At 45.2% G+C, this 21,094-nt stretch overlaps 2 protein-coding genes and 1 long non-coding RNA gene across 4 annotated transcripts in view; all 3 read left to right on the forward strand.

Annotated features, from left to right (window-relative positions):
- Positions 1–878: 878 nt before the first annotated feature.
- The window catches only part of ATXN1 (ataxin 1), a 463,177-nt gene continuing 442,961 nt past the window's right edge, over positions 879–21,094 (forward strand). For both annotated transcript variants that reach the window (XM_078368284.1, XM_078368283.1), the window contains exon 1: positions 879–1,059. The gene's annotated coding sequence lies outside the window, so the exon portion shown is untranslated. The remainder of the gene's footprint in view (positions 1,060–21,094) is intronic.
- The window catches only part of LOC144576580 (uncharacterized), a 434,267-nt gene continuing 414,051 nt past the window's right edge, over positions 879–21,094 (forward strand). Inside the window, exon 1 of the long non-coding RNA XR_013533693.1 lies at positions 879–1,059. This is a non-coding gene — a long non-coding RNA (uncharacterized LOC144576580). The remainder of the gene's footprint in view (positions 1,060–21,094) is intronic.
- Positions 1,488–21,094, forward strand: part of LOC128931873 (uncharacterized) — a 63,570-nt gene continuing 43,963 nt past the window's right edge. Inside the window, exons 1-3 of the mRNA XM_054254650.2 lie at positions 1,488–2,301; positions 6,386–6,435; positions 7,120–7,234. Coding sequence (XP_054110625.1) covers positions 1,488–2,301; positions 6,386–6,435; positions 7,120–7,234 — 979 coding nt within the window. The remainder of the gene's footprint in view (positions 2,302–6,385; positions 6,436–7,119; positions 7,235–21,094) is intronic.

Raw genomic sequence — 21,094 nt, forward strand, 5'->3', positions numbered from 1 at the left:
CAGATCGAAGCCGATTTCCGGACCTGCGGAGAGAGCGAGGGCACGGCCGGGCGTTCTCAGGCAGCGAAGGTGAGGGCGCCTGTGCAGTCGGGGGGCCCGGGAAACTTTGCGGAGTTGCACGCAGAGGCAATCCCCGAGGCCCCCGGGCCTGGGTTCCCGAACGCCGCAGCGACGCCGGTTTGCGGGTTAAATAACGTGCAGCTGATGATCGGAGGGAGCCCTTTTAGACGCGGCTCGGGGCGCCGGGGACCCAGGGCACGTTGGGATTAGAACCCGCCGACCTCCCCTCCCCCCTGGGGTGTTTCATTGGCTGCCAGCTGAAGCCTGACACCCCTTGGGGGAGTCCCCCAGGTTGCCTGAGCAGCGCCCCGCGGTCGCTCGGTCCCCTCCAACTAGGTGCAGGGACCCAGGGAGGCGCTCGAGGACCGACCGGTCACCGCTCCAATTACCTCATCGCGCAGCTCCCCGCCCCCTTCCCAAACCTGGAAGGAACCTTGCCCTCCACCCCGCTCCTCCCCTCCCCCGCGGCCCGTCCCGAGCCACTCTTGGGGAAAGGTGCCCGCCTCCCCGGGCCGCGCGCCGCGAAGGGTTAAGGGCGCGGGCCAGCCGCCGCGCGGTGCGCTCAGGGCTCGGTGCTGCTCGCCGGGCCGCCCGCCAGAGGGTGCCCCCCACCCCCATGAAGTCGGATCCTTGAGCTGCGGCGGCGGCAGCCAACTGCTCCATATTTGGCTTCTATTACACATTTACATACTGGAGCGAGCGAGCGAGCGAGCGAGCGCGAGAGAGCGCGAGGGAGGGAGGGCGGAGGGAGGAGGGAGGGGAGGGAAGCGGGAGGAGGGGGAGGAGGAGGAGGAGGAGGAGGAGGAGGAGGAGAGAGCAGAGTATACCGCAGACATCATTTCTACTACAGTGGCGGAGCCGTACAGGACCTGTTTCACTGCAGGGGGATCCAAAACAAGCCCCGGGGAGCAGCAGCCAGAGCAAGAGCAGCCGCCAGACATTGTTTCTCTCCCTCTGCCCCCCTTCCCCACGCAACCCCAGATCCATTTACACTTTACAGTAAGTGGCTATTTTTTTTCCTCCTCTGATTCTTTTCCCCCCTCCCCCATCCCCTTCTCCCCTTATTTAGATTAAAATCCCTCCTCTCCCTATCTCCCGAGAGGGGCAAAAGCAACAACCAGCAAACAAACCCTAAAACCCCAATCGGCTGCACGGAAAACAGCTGGAAGAGGAGCGAAGGGAATCGACGCGTCGTGTTGTGTGTGTGTGTGCGTGCGTGTGTGTGTACATACAACCGTCCCCGGTTCCAGGCTCCCAGGCCGACACCCCCACTCTGGGCGCAGGGGCGGCCGTTCGGGGGGGCTGTCAGGGGCCGGGTGGGCGCCCGCCGGGCTAGGGGGCGCGCCCGGGCGGGGGGCGCGGGCAGGGAGAGCGGCGGCGGCGCCCCGCTCTGGAGACTGCTGGTCCGGTCGCGAGTGCCGAGAGCCATGTCCTCCTCCCTCCGGGTGGCGCAGGGGGAGGCGGCGGCGGCCGGGGTGGGGGGCTGGTCCCTTTCCCGGCCGCCCTCTTCCCATTCCTCCTCTCCGGAGAGGGCGGTGAGAGAGGGGGGGTCTCGGGGAGGGCTGCACTTCCCCGCGGGTGGACGCCCGGCCTCGGCGCCCCTGGGCGAGGGTCTTCCCTCCGTGGCCGGCCTCGCCGGCTGTACGGCTGTGGGCTGGGAAGGGACTGCTCCAGCCAAGGGGCCGGGACTTTGCGCTCGGCCGGGTGCCAGGCGGGGGGCGCGGAGGGGTGGCCTCGGGGACCCCGCGGGGGTAGCGGGTGTGCGGGTGCCTGGAGCGCGGCTGGAGTGGCGGTGGCGGCCCTGGCTGCCGCCGCCACCGCCGCCCTGTTGGTGCGGCCGCTTCCTGATCCTGTGCAGCGGCCGCCGCCGCCCGGAGCCGCGAGCCCGCGAGCGCCCCAGTCCGGGCCGGCGCCCCTGCCAGCGCCCGCGGCAGGAACCGAGGAGCCGCGGCAGGCGCTGCCCGGAGCCGGGAGTGAACGGCTGCGCGGCTGCTGGGAGGGTGAATGAAGCCAGGAGGAGGGGAAGGAGGAGGAGGCGGCGGCGGAGGAGGAGGAGGAGGCGCTGCGGGGATTGGGATGCGCCCTGGAGCCCCGCTGCTCGTTCACTCTGGGCCGGGCCGAAGACTCTGCCACTCCCGGGGCCGGGGCCGCCGCCGCCGCCGCCTCCTACGTGGTTCCAGCGCTGCGCTCAGGCCGGTCCCGCAGGGGGCAGGGAAGGGGGCCGGACGGGCGGAGCGAGAGGTGAGGCGGTGTCGGAGCGCGGCGTGTGAGTGAGTGTGTGAGTGAGTGTGAATGTGTATATGTGTGTGTGCGTGCGCGCCGGGCGGGGGGCGAGGGCTGTCGTGATGCGGAGGGGGCCCCTCCTCGGCCACTTGGCTGACTCTGCATCGCCCGACCCCTTCTCAGCCCCCCGCCTTCAGGCTGCCTTCTTGAACTCCGAGGCTGTGCTTTCATTTTATTTCAAACCACGTAGGGGGCTGACTGGAAGCGGTGAAACAATTCAGGTTTTCTAGGGAGATTGAGCAAGAACCTTAGCGGGGGGTGGAAGTAGGGTGGTGATCCAGACTCTGCCAGAAAACAAAACAAAACAAAAAGATCAGTTTCTAAGGACGGCAGGGGTTCGGTTCGAGCCGGTGGCTGGTCTGTTTTGTTTTGCTTTCTTGGTATTATCCTACAGATAAAAAGGTAATGTAAATACTTGAGAAGATTGGGAAATTGCTGAAGAGTAGTAAGGGCAAAAAAAAAAAAAAAAAAAAAAAAAAAAAAAAGCCAGTCGGAAGAAGCTGGTTATATAATGCGCGATGTGGCTAACAAGAAAGGCAAGCTATTTTTATTTTGTTTACCGTATGCTGTGCAGTAGGGACTCCTCCAAACTGGTTCTGTCCCCGAAGAGATTCTGAGCTTCCCTGTGAGATCCACAGGATACAATTAGCAAAATTAGAAGACCCTATTACACCCACAGAATAAAAACTGGTGCCTTACAGTGGCTTTCTGCCTGCACATTCGTGCATGCACAGGAATGTGTGTATGCAAATAAGTTCTCCTTTGGCAATCTAGTAGTGCACATCTCAATGACATTTGCGTTTTATAATGCAGGCTGTTTTTAATATTTAAACATTGTCGTTATATATTGCACACAGCAGTGGGTAGTTACTTGGTGGTTATTTTTAGGCATAGCTACTTTTTCAACAGTGTTAGCTAAGACATTTCCGTTTGGGTTTTTTAGGAGGCTGCAGTTCCTAGAAGCCCCCGTTAAGCCCACCCTTCGGTTTATTTGGTGGGTAAAGGTAGTTTGATACTTAGGCTTTTTTTTTTTTTTTGGAATGAAGCTTATGCCTGAGGAAACCACCAGAGAGAAGAGAAAATCCTGCACAGGAACTCTTGGAAAGGGATTGCACCATAACGGCTAATGCTGTGGCACTTAATCTCCTCTGATTGCCCTCTCGCTGTGCATGCATCAGTCAATATTTTAGCAGCTCTGCAAATAAATGGACTTGAATGCCATCTTCTACATAAAGCAGAGGTTGAAGGGCTCCCTTGAACCTCCTGGCTGGCTGTCAGTGGTGTAGGTTTTCAGTGCACTTACTCCAGCCCTGATCACTCATGTAATTAGATCAGGCTGCCATGGCAACAGACAGTGTTCCTCGTCCATTCAGGTGGGTTTGTCTTGTGCCTGAACTACTCCAAATGTTTTATGCACAGCATTTATGCTGCCCAAGCTAGACGAAAGACTCCACTATTTCAATTGCATCTTCTTTCAGTCATTTGGATGGGAGACACTGAAGGAGGCTTCTAGCTACTCAACTTTTATAAAGGAGACCAACAAGCTGTTCTTCCTAGGTGCAGTATGTAAATGCGTCTCCCCATACAGTGAAAGGAGCCTGACAATCCTGCTGGTGTTTATTGTGAGCAGATCAACAAGTATTTGGTACTTGTTAGAAACCTTTCAGAGCTTACTAAAGCAACATTTCTTTTGCAGTCTGGTGCCTTTGGCCATGCAGGCACTTAACCCTTTCAAGTGTGAAGAGCGTTCATCCTTTGGAACCTATATTGCCCATAGCAATGGCTGGATTTCTAAAGGATTTACTCAGAGGAATAACTTATTCGGAAAATATATTCTCATTGTCACATTTTTAAACTTGACAGCCATCATAACAAAAACTGGTACTGACAGTAGGCAGACATTCTGAATGTATTCATTCTTAATTTGGATCTATTGGGTGTGATTTGAATGATCTTTGATAGTAAGTTAAAAGGATTTTTTTTTTCTTAGCTAAGCCAGAAATGATAGAGGCCTATAGCTAGAGGACAGATAATGCATGGTGCTTTTGCACAATAAGCATGTACTTTATTTTAGGATGTAATTTAGAGAACAGTTAGAAAGCAGTATTCTAGTCTGCATAAGGGCACCACTGCATGAAGGCTGCTAAGCAAAGAGAAATCACACTATGGCAAAAAGGGAAAAGGAAAAGTTTCTTTAGTTGCTGAAGCTCTGTGCTGCTCAGGTAATCCAAGTAGGCAGGCGGGAGGAGAGGGGGAGAGAGGAGCATTTTAATAACCTGGCATTTGAAAGGAAAGATAATTGAGAATATGTCTTGATTTAGTTGTGACTGCCAGTCAGTTTACAATTTTATGGCCAACCTAGCTAAACTAGTACATTTTTCCCCCCAGGCCTAGGATTGTGAGAGCTACTCAACTCTATTCACAGGGGATTTATGAGTTTCTACCATTTCCTGAGTTAATGTGGTTGGTAAATTCATTGAGGCCTGGTCAGATGAAGCATTGCTGTGGTTAAAATGAGCTATTATTTCTGGGAGGTAAATAGATGGGAAGCAAGGATGTCAATGAGGCACAGAAGTTTAACACAATGCCTTGGAGGTCCTGGGTTCTATTTTGCAACATATAGAAAAATGCTTTACTTGCAGTAAAATGTGAACGTATGTTTTTCAGTGCACAAATTCACGTTAGAATAAGTATAAAAAATGTACTTGGTAGGAACAGCGGAAGACAGTGTTTTTCTTTCAGGATTTCGTTTTAAGAGGGTTTGGTAAACAGAATGATACTTTGTTAAAAATGTTACAACTAGACTTCAGAGCTTCTGAATGGTCTTTTACACTTAGAGGAAGATTAAACAACAACTCTTTAGCCTCAAGATTATGTGTCAAATGCCTGTAAGTTTCAACATACCTGAGTCAGTTGTCTAGGACCTGGGAAATTCGGCCAATGCTAAGAGATTATTGAAATACGAGTAAACATTACTGTGACTCCTGATTTTGTTATCATTATAGAGTCCAAGAACTCACATTTATTTTGAATAATGTTGCACCTTTATTGTTTTTCATTCTGGAATGTCAAGTGGATTTTACTTTTTTGTGCGTACCCTGAGTGACAGTTTCTGATGACTAACACTGTAACACTCCTTTTGTTTCCTGTTAAAAGTTAAGCAATAAACATATTTTACTAAAATTCTGAAAATTTGAGATGAAATCACAGTCATTCCCCCTGCCCGCCCCCCACACTTAAAGAAGTACTAAGATTAAATAGAATTTTCTGAACTTCTACTTAACTTAGCCATTATTTATATTTGTAATTCAACAAGTTTCTTGGTAGAGGGCCTGTGCCTTCTAAAGATTTAAAAGACATTGTAGTGTATAACAGCTTACCTTCCTTCTCTGTACACACAGATCACACGTGGGGAAACCAAGGACTACAAGAATTACTTCTTTTGCATATCAGTCCCAGACATGCAATCAGTGCTTAAATAAATGCTTGGTGAATGGATTAGTTAGAAGTAAGAATATTTTGGCTACTGTTCATTACTTCGAAAAGTGCTGGAAAGAAGTGGAAGTTATTTTCCTTTCCAGCTGGGCTATGCTCTTAAAAATAGTGAGCGTGTATGGATCAAAATAATCATGACTGCTGAGATGTGTTGCCATGTACCAAGGATAATTGGCTCCCTTACCTGTTTACAGATTATTCACGTTGGAGATCATATTCATTGCTCCAGAATAGTTTCTTTCTGACATCCAATATAAACCTGGGCCTCCTCCTTCCTACTGTTACCTGGCGTGAGCTTAGGAAACCCAAACTAAATTTAAAGTCAGCCTAAGCAAATGTGCAGATCAGCTCCAGTAATCAGAGACTGAAAATCAGTCTGGCATTCACTAGTTTGGGGATTATTTTATAGTAACTCTGCTACTGATTTTTTTTCTGTTTAATATGGATAATTGGGAATTATCAGTATTTAAGAATATAATTTTAAGGGATAGGGCTAAAAAATATTTTAGCAAATCAAGTCCTCAACTTCTTCCATTTCTATGTATAGGTCTTTACCTCACAAAAGCTACTACAAGCACCAACCTCCCTGATGGAAAGGTATATGGAAGATTCATTCATTCATTCTTTCGTTCATCCATTCACTCACACATTCACTCATTCATCATACAATGGATAATTTTTACTTAACCATGTACAAGGAATTGTGGCAAAATGAAAATGAGATATACGTTCAGTAATTAAAGTTTAGTGGAAAGTATAGTGAATATATGCACACTTTACCCTCTTTTTTCCTGCGTTTTATGCGTCTATTCCGTTGGACTGGTATGCTAATAGCTGTGCACTGTCGTGGTTATCTTTCAAGTTGCATGTTGATAGATAATATATGCCACATTAAAATTGGGCTTTGGCTCAATTACTATTCAATCCATGCCCATTTTCACCTGATACTCCTTGTGGTTACCAGCATGTGTTTGAGATGACTGGCTAGCATCATTGGAGAAAACAGTGACAGTGGCTGGCTCAAATGGGGAGACCATCCTCTTAATTTGATGGAAGGGATGACCTTTTTGTATGTTGGCCTCCCTCTGAGCCCTGTTGAGTAAAACCAGACCTGCCTTTTGAGCTGGCTGGGATCTGTGTAATTCTCCTGCAACAGAAAGCCAGATTGGATGTTCTTAAAGTTCATAGTGCATAGACACTTAAGGTGGACTTATTTTTTAAAGCAGTTTATTCTGTTTTTCATTTTGGATTTCCTCTCCTGCACTCCCCGGACCATTGCAGGAGCATCGCGCATCAAGTCACCAGGGTGATCCATTCAAGCTGCAGATTTGTTTGTCATCCTTGTACAACAGTCTCCTCCTCCACTGCCACCGCAGGGAAGTTCAGCACGTGTCAGGTGAGAGTTTTGCGATGCTCTCTCTTTTCCATCTGAGGATAAAGTCCTGACCTGGAAAACTGCCTCCTAGCCATGTTTCCTTACTTTGTTGGCTGTTGAATGTCATTTTCTTTGCAAGCTATTCGGGCATAGTGTGGGAAGTTGAGAAATTGCCAAGATCATTTTTAAAACTTGGATTAGAGTATCTATCTATTTGATTTAATCTATGCAGTTCATGAAGAAGTTCATTTGACTTTGTGATGATTGATAATTGCCCATTGGGGCTTGAACCTGGTCATTTTAATTGTCACTTTTCCTTAATGCAATTAAGAATGCTATGCTACAAGATACCTTAAGTCACAGTTTTTACATTTTAGGTTACCGTTGTAGTAAAATGTAAGCGTAGCAAAACAGAGGCCTATTTGTTTAGGGGCAACCAGTATTTGTTGAATCTTGAAACTTTTTGTGTCTGTTTGGATTTTACAACTTCCTGATTCTCCCACATACAGTAAAATTTTCTGGCCTGGAGAGTTATGCAGACACAGGGTGTATGCAAGGGTGATGACTCATGGTTCTCTACTGAAGAAAGGGCAGGAGGGTATTGCCTCAAATGTAATCAGGAGAGAAAAAGAGGTTTGCTAGAACTTGGGGCAATAAGGGCTTGGGAACACAAGGCCTTGGGTGTATGCAGCGCAGGGAGATTGTGAAATAGAAAACAGGGGATCCATTTCTATTTGCCTTGGAAAGAGACCTGCTTGAAACTTTGAAGACAGACTAGATTAAAGGTTCCCAAGCTTGACTGGGCAAGAGAATCACCTGGAGAGCTTTAAAAAAATAGAATTTGGGACTCCACCCTAGGCTTGCTGAATCAAACTGTTTCCTGCTGGAATAATTGCTCTGTCTAGGTACTGATGCTCCACAAATCAGCCAGGCACTGTGGCAGGCGCTTGTAATCCCAGCTACTTGGTTGGTGGGGAAAGGGGGGTGGGGGGAGTGGAGGGGTGTTGGGGGGGTGGTGGGCCTGAGGCAGGAGGCTGATGCTCCACAGGTTTGGGAACTCCTGAGTTGGGTGGTGTTCCAGCAGCTGTTCCTAAGTTATGTTCCATAGACTTAGTTGGTGAGAAGCTCATTCTACTTATAGCAAATCTCCCATTTGAAAATTTGAATTTTCAAAACTCATTTTTCAAGAGATGGATGGATATTTGCTTTATGAAGTGTTCATTTAAACAGTGATTGACCAGATGTCTTTGAAGAAAGAGCTTCCTCTTTACCTTAAGAGCCAGTTTTTAAGTTACATATAAATTCTGTGGCATCTTAGATAAGAGCGTGGAGTTCCATACTCAACCCATCTGGACTTAAGATCTGGAGCTGCCACTGTGACCTTAAGTAGTCCTATGTCCTTTCATTGCCTCAGTTTATTCACGTTTAAGATGGAGGTAACATTAGAAGTTTCTTAGGGCTGCTGTGAAGATGGAGTAAATAGTAGATAAACCATGGGTAGAATAGTACCTGGTGTAATGCATGCTGTCCTGTAACTTATCCCGACAGGTTGATGGTAATGGCCATGTTTTATGATGGTTGCTCCCGAACCGTACATGACTAGGAATATGTAAATATACCTGGTCCATGGTCTTCAGACCCCCCCTGTAGGCATCTACAGCTCTGCAAAGCCAGTGAGCCTTTTATTTATTTTTGCTGAGTTTTAAATCCTGAATTTATCACAACTCTCTTAAATGTGATTGGATGCATGTGTGTGGTTTTTTTTTTTTTAAGATTGTTGTAAGATGAACTGATGAATTACATGCATAAGTGGGTTCATTTGTGGTCTGAGTAAAAATAAGCAGAAACCTGAGTTACTGAAGTATTATGCCTCAGGAAGAATTTCCAAAAAAGTCCCAGTGGGGGACAAGGTGGAGGAAGAAAGAGTCATCACAAACATGATATCCTTGTAAAATGTGAAACTGGGTTGCTTGCATTTTATTGGCTGTGGATTAGAGAGGTGTTCTCTAAGTGGAAATAGAATAACCTAAAGTTACATGCAAAGGTAAGCCTCTTAAGACCTACAAATGTCAGCTGAATGAAAAAGGTAGGGTGGGCCAGGTATGGGGCTCATGCCTATAATCTCAGCACTTTGGGAGGCCAAGGTGGGTGAATCACTTGAGGTCGGGAGTTCAAGACCGGCCTGGCCGACATGGTGAAACCCTGTCTCTAGTAAAAATATAAAAATTAGCTAGGCGTTGTGGTGGGCACCTGTATTCCCAGCTACTTGGGAGGCTGAGGCAAGAGAATCGTTGAACCCAGGAGGTGGAGATTGCAGTGAGTTCAGGTTGCACCATTGCACTCCAGCCTGGTCAACAGAGTAAGACCCCATCTCAAAAAGAAAAGAAAAAGATGGGGTGTCTTACTACCACTTTATCTTTTAGGGATGATACCTGTTTTAACAGTTATGTGCTAGCTTGAAAATCCTCACACTTAGATCTTTGGGGAAATAGTTTAATTGCAGGTAGGGTGAGTACACACACATTTTTTTAACCTGTGATGTTGAAAGGGAGTCATTTTTGATAACAGAAATATCTCAAGAATTTTATTGTGAAAAACCAGGCAGTAAGAAGTCATACCTCTTGGTCAATATGTGCAGCTTTTTGAGAAGAAACCTAGGTTTTTATAGTGTATTAGGCAAATCTAAGTGTCTTATGAATACTAAAATACTAACAAAGTAGTGCAAAGTCACCTTGAATTTTAAGCAGCTGACATTTTCTATGATTGCGTTTGAAGAAAGCTTATAAGCATTATCTAAACATCTTGCATCAATGATGCCCTCATTACAGTCCTCACGATTGACGGCTCAACGGAGGCAGGAAAATAGTATCGTTCATGTTGTACTCTGTTATATTCATTCAGTCTTTTCTGAAACCTACATTATAGTTCTTTCTGGTCCTAGTTATTTTATAAATATGATACAGCTATAGCAAGTTATGACCTAACTTGTTCACAGTCACTATTTATGTAAAGAAATGATTCATTCATTTATTCATTGTGAATTTTTTTTAAAGTCCGCATGGTACTGTGGGAATGGAAGTGAATAAGAGCTACCGGAAGGCAGTTATTTTCTTCATGGTCAGGCAGGGGAAAGAAGAAACCCTCTGAAATAACGAATACAAATAGAATGGGGTTCTAACAGCGTTCTAACAGTGAAGCAATTCAGAAGAGTGATGATGAGTAGGAGTAATCAGGAAAGACTTTGAGGGGGAGGGATCACTTGAGTTGAGCTCTGCCGGCTAGATTGCATTTCTGTGGGAAGAGATGGATGGAGCATGAGGAAGGCCATGTGTATGTCTGGGATGTAACAAGCCAGTGCATGGTATGTAACTGACCAGGACATTTTGGCTGAAGCTTAGGTGCTGGTGGACATGTGAGCTTCTGGATTTGAGCAGACAGTAGAGAGTGTGGGAATAAAACTGCTGAGAGGTCGAGTCTGAAGATAAATTTGGTGGAGTCCTTGGCATAAAAGTGATCTTTGAAATTGGGGCTTGGGTTCTTGGACCTGGCAAAAAGTTTGACACACAGGAGGGGCACGATTAAATTCAAGGATGGCGTCAGCTGGTGTAGAGTGTGTAGAGAGAAGGTAAGAGGCAGCAGAACGTAGCTTGAACATTGATGTGGCACAGCCTTCGAATGCCTTCTTTTCATGATCTGGGGTGAAGGAGGCTAGGTGGCTGGAGGAGTTGGGTGATGTGTGCATGGACCGTGAGGGTGCTTCTGCAGAAGCTCAGCCACCTCGGAAACTCAGAGCTGAACTGCAGCTCAATGAAATCTTGTCGAAACCTTTCTTCCTTTAAGACCTTTAAAAAATAGAAACTTGAGCTAATTATAGCTAAATCTAATGTGTGTGTGTGTGTGTGTGCATGTATAAAAATGAATGCCGTGTTTGAAATTCAGCGTATGCGGTGATTTCTTTTCATTTAAACAAATGATCCTTGTATTTTCCTCCAAACAGTTTTATTAAGATTTTCAGTGAAGCCCTGTACACATTAACAACAATTCCAGCATTTCCTTTGATCTTTTCCACTGTCGATTTAGCCATCTCATGTGATAAGCATAAATCACAATGTGCCAGCTACTTGACTCTGTAGCAGTTATTCGTTTGTGGCAATTCATTTACTGTACTTTGATAAATCACATTAATATGGGTGTGTTTGGTAACTTCAGAGGATTCCCTGGAGGCTTTCTGTGGACTCTTTTAAATGTGAACTGTGTGTGTCGGTGTGCGAGCGTGTATACTGTATATACCTGGCTACTAGACACAGCACTTTGAACAGTTTGGCTTCCCATTTATACTTTGTAGAAAATAAAGAGATATAGCACTGGCGAATCTTGGCTCTGGGGAGAAAGTTAGTCTAAGACTTCATGATATAAAGTGAAAGGGAGGTTGGAAGTTATGTTACAATGATGTTAGTGAGCAGTCTGTTTTAATGTGATGAGAGAAAATTTGAGGATTATTTACGTGTTTTTCTTTTTCTTTTTTTTTTTTTGGTCCTGAGTTAGTTAGGATGGGCTCTCTGTATAACCCAAAAGGGCTCAGAGTAAAAGCAGGGACAGATAAGAAGGTTAAGACAGGAACGAGAGGGATGGAGCACACAACTCCAGGGGCAGATCATTCTGCCTGCAGTTGTTTAATGAGCATCTAATGTATGAGAGGCACTGTGCCAGCAAGGCCTTCTAGGGACTATGAAGGTGATCGATAGCTCACATTTACTATTCTGCATATTAATCCTCAGTCCAGTCCTTCGAGGTAGGCATCATTATTCTCTCCAGTGCACAGGTGAAGAAACTGTGGCACAGAGAGGGGGGATAACTTGCCCAAGTTTGCCCAGCCATTAAGTGACACAATCATGCTTGGATCCCAGCCTGTACTTTCAGCCCTGGTACTTATGCCCTGTCCTCAAGAAGCTTAGAGTGGAGTGCAGAAGCAAGGCATGGCTTGGAGTAATATTTAAAAGGCCACGACACAAGTACAACATAGTCCAGGAAGTCAGGATCAAGGAAGGGTCCTGGAATGATAAGCCTTCTTTTTTAATGCCTGCCTGTCCATTCAGAGTTGCATATGAGCTTTCTAATACGGGGCGTCCCGTGCAGGTTTCACCACCATGCAAGTGGTGTTTTCTCCCTTTCTTTCACTCTTACTCATTCCTCCTTGAGATTCCTACGTACTTTCAACAATTATTAATTGAAGAAAATGAGGACGGTGGCAATGTGCTTAACTGTTTGAGGGGATTGGATTAGGTTGATTCCAAAAGTTATTCAGCATCAGGAGTCTCAGCGAGATGATGAACTTTTGACTCTTAAAAGAACTTCACTGGGTCGCTGCTCAGCTTGCAAGATTTGGCAGATAGGAACTGTTTATCTCTCCAGTGTGATAGGTGGTGGTGTGGCGCTGAATGCAAGCGCTAAGAATAAAACGTGCACCGAAAGGAGGTCACGCTGTAGTCAGGGGGGCCATGAGGAAGCTTAGAGCTCCCATCCCCCGTGCCCCTACCTGGTCCAGTCTCATTTTCCCTCCTTCCCTGGAGCAGTGAATGAATCTGAGCTCATTCATGTCAAGATGCTAGAGAAGAAAGATCACTTTTCTCTTAGCTGGCTTAGGGAAGGCCAGATTGTCTTTCTTACATTGAGAGAAAAATTACTAAGAACTTTTTTTTTTTTTGGTCTTCAAAGGCAACATCTCTTGCTTTTACAGACCCACGGCAATCGAGAAGAGGATGCAAGATTTACTCCCCATACCCCAGCCTGGCAGCTTCAGCCTACATCACAGCTGTAATCATATGTGATGCGTTTTTATTTACAGATTAGTAGGCTCTGACTCTGACATATGACTAACCGGGAAGCTCCTCCCTGTAACAGTTGTATGTCATCTGCTTCAGAGGACTAATTGCTTGGCAATTCCCCTTTGGTAATTCCCTCTTTATTTTCTGATGAGTTACTTAACAGCGATGGGCTTACTGAGCAGAGCGTGGAGTTTCATGCGTGCTCCAGAAACACCACCGTAGGCCTGGGGGATATGTTTTTCGACTTCTGTTTAGCTTTACTGAAGGAACACTGAAACCATTATATGGCCTGTTAATATTTCACTCAATACCAGATGAAACACCGAGCAGTGTGCAGTTTTCCAAAAGAAATGAAAACCAGGCTTCTTTTTAAAATGCGCCCCTGTGCATTAGAAAATTTTTAAAAAGCAATTTAATATTTATAGAATGTTTAATGCTCTTTTGAAAATATGATTTAAAATGGAGTAGCTTTCCTGGCCCTACAGAGGGAGCATGGTGTGCTGTTGGATAGGCAGTTTGGAGGCTGTTTCTGTTGCCTGCCCTTCAACAGGGTGACTTGCGCCACTCACTCCACCTTGCTGCGTCTCAGTTTCCCTGTCTCCAAAACACGAGGAGGTTGAAAGAAATGATCTCTCAGGCCTCTGCTATCCCTGAGATCATACAGTTCCATGAATAGATTTTATTGTAATTCTTGCTCCCGGCTCCCCGAAGACCTTTGCTTCTGTCAAACATCATTTGCTGTTGTTTGACTTTGTTGGGTTTTGTATTTAATTAGAATTTATATTTCAGCTAGTGTTATGTCATTATTTAAAGAGTAAGTCATAAGGGGAGCCTACAATCATTTATCACCCCCTCTAGATGAGCTTCATGCCTGAATACTTCCTCCACTCCTTTCTACGATTCTTGCTGCCATGTCCCAAGCAACATCCATTTCTGAAGGTGGAATGCGGCAGAACTGGAAAGAATCTTTCAGCTGATTGTGGTATTGTTTTTTGCAAGGGGAGTGCAGAAGCTCTGCTTTTCTAAGCAGTAGTATCAAGGGCCATATTCTGCTTTCAGTTTGCAAGTAGAAATCCTTTTGATGTCATTTGGTTTTACCTGCAGGTGCAGGTTTAGTCTCCAGGTAATTCCTTTTCTCTTCTGCATCCACCTTCCCAATTAGCGTGTGCGGCATTGCCTTGTCTTTCTGGTTAATTCATAAGCAGTTCGTAGAGATGCCTCTTGATTCGTTGCAATTATTTATAGTTTCCTTAGGCAGCTAGTGCAAATGGAAAAGGCGACATTTGAGAGGGTTTTGTTGTTTTAATTTGTTTGTTTCATAGACAGAGAGGGAGGGTGAAGATGAGGGCTTTGAAGTCAGGGAGACTGAAACTTGAATCTTTCTGGCTCTGGCTCCTGGTTGTGTGGTCCAGGTCACATTTCTTAAATCTGTGATCCGCAATTTCCTCATCTGTTAAATGGGGATGATAATACCACCTAACTCACAGAATCACTGGAAGGATTAAATGTGCACTCGCGCTCTCTATGTTCCTTATGGTAGTATCTCAATAATAAAAACAAATGTGTGTACACACGCACACACACACGGAAGGCATAGCATTTAAGAGCTGAAGAAAAAAAGCAAGAACAAAGGAGAGTGCTGTGTTTGAGGGTTAGAGGCATAGTCAGGGTAGGAGGAGCTTCTCAGAGCAGCCAGTCTTCGCAGGCAGGGTTTGAATCTGAAAAGGACTTGGGAAGGACTAGGCACCCTCCGCTAATCTGGCAGTGACGTTTTCTACAGATAGATCTGCTCCACAGAAAAGGGTGTTCACTATACATGACTGATAAAAATCCTGTGTCTTTTAAACATTGATTGCCCAAACCTTACAATAATAAAGGAAAGCCAGTAAAAGCCAAAGTTCCCTTTGATGCCACTGTTCCAGTCCGTAAACCAAGTTCATTTGTATATGCTGTTTTTCAGTTCTTGACAATGTAACGTAATACCCTTTTTTCAGTTTTGCGGTTCCCATTTAGCACAAACATTCTTATTTGTAACTTGGGCTATGCAGTTCTCATCTGCAAGGATCACATAACATTCTGTCAGGTTGTTTTATCTTAAGTTTCCTATCATTTTTGTCCAAAGTTGTTTCTGTTTACTGTCATAAAGCAGAAGTGCATATCTTTGCACACAAATGTTTACTGAGGACACACATCAGAAGACTCATTACTCAGAGAGAGCTTGCTCTGAATCGCTTTCTAAAAGGCTGTACCAGTTTACATTGTTACTAATGATATAAGAATGTCTCTTGCCTCAATCTGAATAATTGTGGGACTTACTATATTTTGGCTAATTTAATAGGCTCTTTGGTTTTAAAGTTTACATTCCTTTGATTCCTCTCAGAGCTAGAACATTTCCATCTATGTTTATTTACTAATTGTTCTTTTTACAGTCAGCAAATGCAAGTCCCGATGTTTGCTAAGCTATGTATATGAGCTCTTTATGTGCTCTAGATATTAATCTATTTAAAAGTCATAGTTGCTGCAGCTACTTCCCCAGTCCAGTTTCCTTTCATTTCAGTGACGATAATCTTAGTTGTACAGTGGTTCAAGTTTTTATATGATCGGCCTCTCTTTTCTTCTGCTTGTACCAGGGCCAACCTGGAAGGAAGACGTGAGATGACCGCAGCTCAGATTCTGCACCATGCTGGCAAGTGAGCCACCGGTGGCTTTGCTAGGAATGGCTCTTTTTTCTCTTCAGCTCACTTTGTCTCCTGGGAATTGTTTCCCATGACCAGTCTTTGTATTTCCAAGGGTCCCTTTCCCCTTCTCTCACTTGCTCCTCACTCCTTGATGTTCACCCACCCTGTGCTGGTTTCCAGGCTGTGGCATCCCCTCTGCCCATTGCTGGGGTTCTGTACCCTCCGTTGCTGACCTGTGTCGGGGAGCCCTGCCTTGGGAGCAGTGGGTAGAAACATGTCTGGCAGCCTCCCTCACTTGGGCCTAGAGAGATCAGTCGGGAATTTCAGGCCTGGCCAAAGTCTAACCATTATCCAAGTCTCTGGAATCGGGGTCTTCACATCCTCTGTCGTCCAGTCCCACTACCTAGCAGGCTGCCCTGCTGAGGGATGGGCTCCTTGGCTTTGGTTTTCATCCATGTAGGAACCAGAGAGACACGATGCTACCCTGCTTCCTTTCCTGTTGTAGCTCTTCTCCAGAGGCAGCTCTTCCAGTGGAAAGTTGGGAACAACTTCCTAGGCGTTGAGTTTGGGGGAAGGCTGGTCTCAAAGTCTGACATAGATGAGTGGGTCTGCTGAGCTGGGGTGGTTTGGCATATGACATACCTCCTACATGGCCTGTCGTTCTGGTCCAGCTCGTTTTCCTCTTTGAAGCCCAAATGAACATTTCTTAGTATTTGAAATCTGCTTACATCTCTGTTTTTATTAAGCCCCTCCCTGGGTTCTCATGGTCCTCGGGATAAAGTCTAGAATCCTTAGCCTAGCTCAGTAGGTTCTGAGGACTTGCCTTATCTCCCCAGCCTTATCACTCACAGGTTGCCCTGTATTCACCCCACTTGGTCCTATCACACTTCCTCCTTCAAGCACCATACTCTCTTTTGTGTCCTAGCTTTTAGACATGCTGTTACTCCTCCTTAGAACCGAGCTCCTCTCCCCGCACTGTCTGGCTACCTTCCCCTCCTTCTTTTTTTAAAATTATTGTTATTCTTTAAGCTCTGGGGTACATGTGCTGATCATGCAGGTTCATTACATAGGTATACACGTGCCATGGTCGTGGTTTCTGCATCCATCACCCCGTCATCTATATTAGGTATTTCTCCTAATGCTATTCCTCCTCAATCCCCACTCCCTGCTATTCCTTCCCTAGCCCCCCACCCCCCAGGCCCCAGTGTGTGATGCTCCCCTCCCTGTGTCCATGCGTTTTCCTTGTTCAACACCCGCCTATGAGTGAGAACATGTGGTGTTTGGTTTTCTGTTCCTGTGTCAGTTTGCTGAGAATGACGGTTTCCAGCTTCATCCATGTCCTTGCAAAGGATGTGAACTCATCCTTTTTTATGGCTGCATAGTATTCCATGGTGTGTATGTGCCACATTTTCTTTATCCAGTCTATCATTGATGGGCATTTGGGTTGGCTCCAAGTCTCGCTATTGTAAACAGTGCTGCAATAAACATATGTGTGCATGTGTCTTTATAATAGAAGGATTTATAATCCTTTGGGTAGATACCCAGTAGTGGCATTGCTGGGTCAAATGGTATTTGTATTTCTAGATCCCTCATTCTTGAAATCTCAGCTTAGAGTCTCTTCCTCAGGAAGCCCTTGGACTAGGTTATTTGTTATCTTTTCTGGGTTCCCATAGCACTTCATTATTCCCATTGTATGACACTTCACAACCCTTTTCCCAGCCCAGTGACAGGAGGGACTGCCCCCTTTTCTTGGTATGTGGCATATAGTGAATGGGTAGTACATACAGGCATTCCCCTGTGATGTTTACATTACAAATTGGATGTGATTCCATCTATTAATATGGACTGTGATGTATATAATTGTGGTCAGGAACCAGCATGGAGTCCTGTGAACCACAGTGGTGGGAAAAGCTATCGTACCTGTTTGTTGGAGTGGCTTTGTGCTTTGTCCATCACACAGTGGATGAAAAAGGTGATAAAAATGTGTAAGAAGCCTGTGCTAAGGAGAAAGAAAGGCCCACTGATGAATTTTCTGGAATGAAAGTTATAAGTAATAGAGTGCTGAATTTGCTCAGACGTATTTAAGTTTTATAGTACTGCGCTTAAACAACCACACAAGACACTATTATTACTGAAATTCAATACAGGAAAAATGCCTTTGTTTTTGAATGTCTGAGACTGTCTTCCTTCTCATTGAAAAAATTCCCATTGAATTTCGATTATATGAAGATTTTTAGAAACACAGCTATTGTGTTGGATGACTGAATGGATTTGAGGTTCACGTTCCTAACATCTGCTTTCTGGTTTTGATCAGTCTCCTTTAAGTGCTCTTGTGGTCCTACTCTGCAACTCAGGTGAAAGTTTCTAGTGAGATAATCATCCCAAGGAGATCATTTTATTTGGAAGAGAGTAGTTCTGAAGTTCTAAGTGAGGTTGGTGGGGAGAGTTAGGTAAAGTATCACATGGAAAGGAGATACTTGAAGGGAGAGGGTGACCGGGAAACCCTCTTCTGCAAACTCTGCTTATCAAGTATGAAGCCAGTGGGGTAGGATAGGAAGTCTCTCCGATCTCTTATCTGTGTCCTTTTGAGTTGGCCAGCCAGGTGGCCATCCACCTCCTCTGGGTTGTAAATGACTTTATCTCCAAGTCTCACTGTTGGTGGTAGGTGAGGACACCTTCTCCAGGTGGAGCGAGTGCATCTGTGGTTGATGGTGTGAGTGACCATCATATGTCAGAGCCTATTTAGAGGTTCTGACAGGTATGGAAATGCCTCCCATTAGAAACAGAAGCCCTAGTTCCTTTGTCCACTGCAGCGCCCCCAGAGGAGAGTACCCCAAGGCCCTTTCAACCTTGCTCTGCCTGGCAGGTTCCAAGTGGAGGCAGCAAGGACTCTGGATGAATTTTGTTTTGATTCCAGGCTCCATGTCCAGTTCATCTCTGGAGCTGCCTGGGTCGCTGCAACCCAGACTGGGGGGAAGTTTGACCCCAAGTTGTGGCTTTTATGGGGAGACAGCCTTCGTCTAAAGGACCGGGAAAGAATGTGTTCCCCAGCTGCTGCCTGTCTGGAGTCTGATCTGAATCTTTTCAAAAGATAGCCGTTTTGTTTGGTTTGATGTGGACTTTTTTTTTCTTTTGAAAGTGGTCATAGACCCATAAGACAAGTTTATCTGTTATTGTATTGACAGAAGAAAAAAATGGCATGGTTATTTATTTAAAAATCTCTTTCCAGACAACTTTGCTTTCTATTGAGTTTGGGGGAAATATGGTGATAGCATCCAAGCCCAAATTTCGGCGTTTCACTTTGGCTTTCCTGTTCTGTTTAAGCCCCTGTAACCCCTTGTACCTTCCCGTACTCTTCAGAAGGAACAGGTTATATTTTTTCCATCTCAGCGTCATCCAAATGAACTGTACTGTTTCAACAATCTGTAGAAACAGATATAGAAGGAGGAAGACGACTTTCTCTCATTTTTCTCACAGTGAGCCTCAAAGCTGTTTGAATCATCCTAGCAATTAGGAGAATGTGAGTAATGAACGGCATTAAAATGAAGCGACGTCTTTCTGACTAGGTCTTGAAATGAGGGTCTTACTAGTAGTATATGAGCCCCCTCAGACTAAACTCCATAACCCAGTTCATATCATCTTTAAGTCCTGGAGGGAAGGGAAGGTTTTTTAATATATGGAAATGACCAGGCGCTGCTGTTGGCTGCCCTGCTGTACAGAGAATATGCAGTGACCTGGCTAATCCCAAAGTGTCCGTCTTGGAATGGCACACTTCACTTTAGTTTTTGCCCTGAAGTCTCAAGATATGAGACTTCCTTTAAAAAATATTCTTTAAACTTTCTCATTTAAATGTCCAGGGTCTTCAAAGAGTATACTGGGAGGAAAGTCCTATGTTTCCTGCTTCTCCTGTAGGACTAGTCAAATCTACCCTTTCTCTTGATGGCATTCTGCAGTCTGAGCCTCTGATTTAGTAACTACAGCCTTGAAAACCACAGTTATCCAGACCATCTGCAGTGGTTAATGTGTCATGAGTCTGCCTCAACTGATAATAGCACATGGCAGAATTCAGAGTGCCTTGGATAAATTGTTTCAGTGGATAGTCATAATGATTCCTTGAGTAGAAAAGTATCCTCATTTTCTAGGGGAGAAAACAGAACCTATGAGGTTGACTGATTTACGAGTTTTCCAGTGGTTAGAAATACATGTAGCCTGTGCTGTAACCCTGATTTTCAGACTTGGAGTTCAGCTCTCTTCTCCATTTCCTTGTACAGCCAAGATACCCCAGAAATTATCTGTGTTTCCGAAGTTGTGGAATGAAATAACATGTCTTTGCTTAATTGAATTGGCCCACTAGAACAATTTCCAGATGGAGCTGGAATGGTAAAGAAATGCAAGAATACAGTCCCTTGGATATGTGCAATTCCTAGTTACCCCTTGAAACAATGCTTTATTATAAATTTAGATGTTAGAAGCTGGGTACAGTGGCTTATGCCTATAATCCAAGCGCTTTGGGAGACCAAGATGGTGGGATTGCTTGAGGCTAGGAGTTCAAGACCAGCCTGGGCCACGGAGTGAGACCCTATCTCTAAAAAAAAGGGGAAAACATAGGTGTTAGATGTTTCTATAGTGCCTGAGCCTAAACTTGATGGATAGGTGGAGAATGGTTTTCATTTTGCAGCCACTGCACCTTTAAAATTGAGCTTTTTGAGCTGTATGTCCTTTAATGCACCTGTGTCAGCAAGGCTAAAAACATCAGGAAGTCAAATTGATCTTGTATATGGAATCTTGAAATTTGATGTCATCTGCTCTGAGAAGTCCTTTCCTATGTGGATGGAAAGACTGTACAATCAGATCATTTCCCTGTGTAGACACCTGCTGTCTTTCTACTAGATGTTACAGAAGAGGTTAGAAGAAGCTCTTCCAGCCACCTGTGAATCAGCTTCATTCTGCTAGGCAAGAAGGAGCTGGTGCTGGACACTTGTATCTACAAAAAACATGAGTTGCTTCCCCAGTAATTCAGTATTTACTGTCCTACAACATCTAGTGATAATCTTTTAGTAAAATACACTGTCCATCTCTTGGTGCCAGAAGCAATAACTGTTATGAAGCCTTTTCTTTGTAGAAGTAGTTTGGTGGTGACCATATTGTTAGTTGCAGAAATACTTAGAATCTGATTCACATTTCAAGTTGACGGAAGCCAGATTTTATATATCTGGAAACCTCATTAGTGATACTGCAAATAAGACAAAGGCCATCTATCTCTCTCTCAGGCATCCTCCTCCATCTCTTTACAGCTTTTCCCCTGGAGTCAAGGAGATACAGCCTGGTGGGGACTTTTGCTTGGTGATGGAGTAGCTAAGAATGTTTCTCTCTAACAG

Source organism: Callithrix jacchus, chromosome 4 (genome assembly GCF_049354715.1).
Source record: "Callithrix jacchus isolate 240 chromosome 4, calJac240_pri, whole genome shotgun sequence".
In the NCBI taxonomy this organism is placed as follows: Eukaryota; Metazoa; Chordata; class Mammalia; order Primates; family Cebidae; genus Callithrix; species Callithrix jacchus.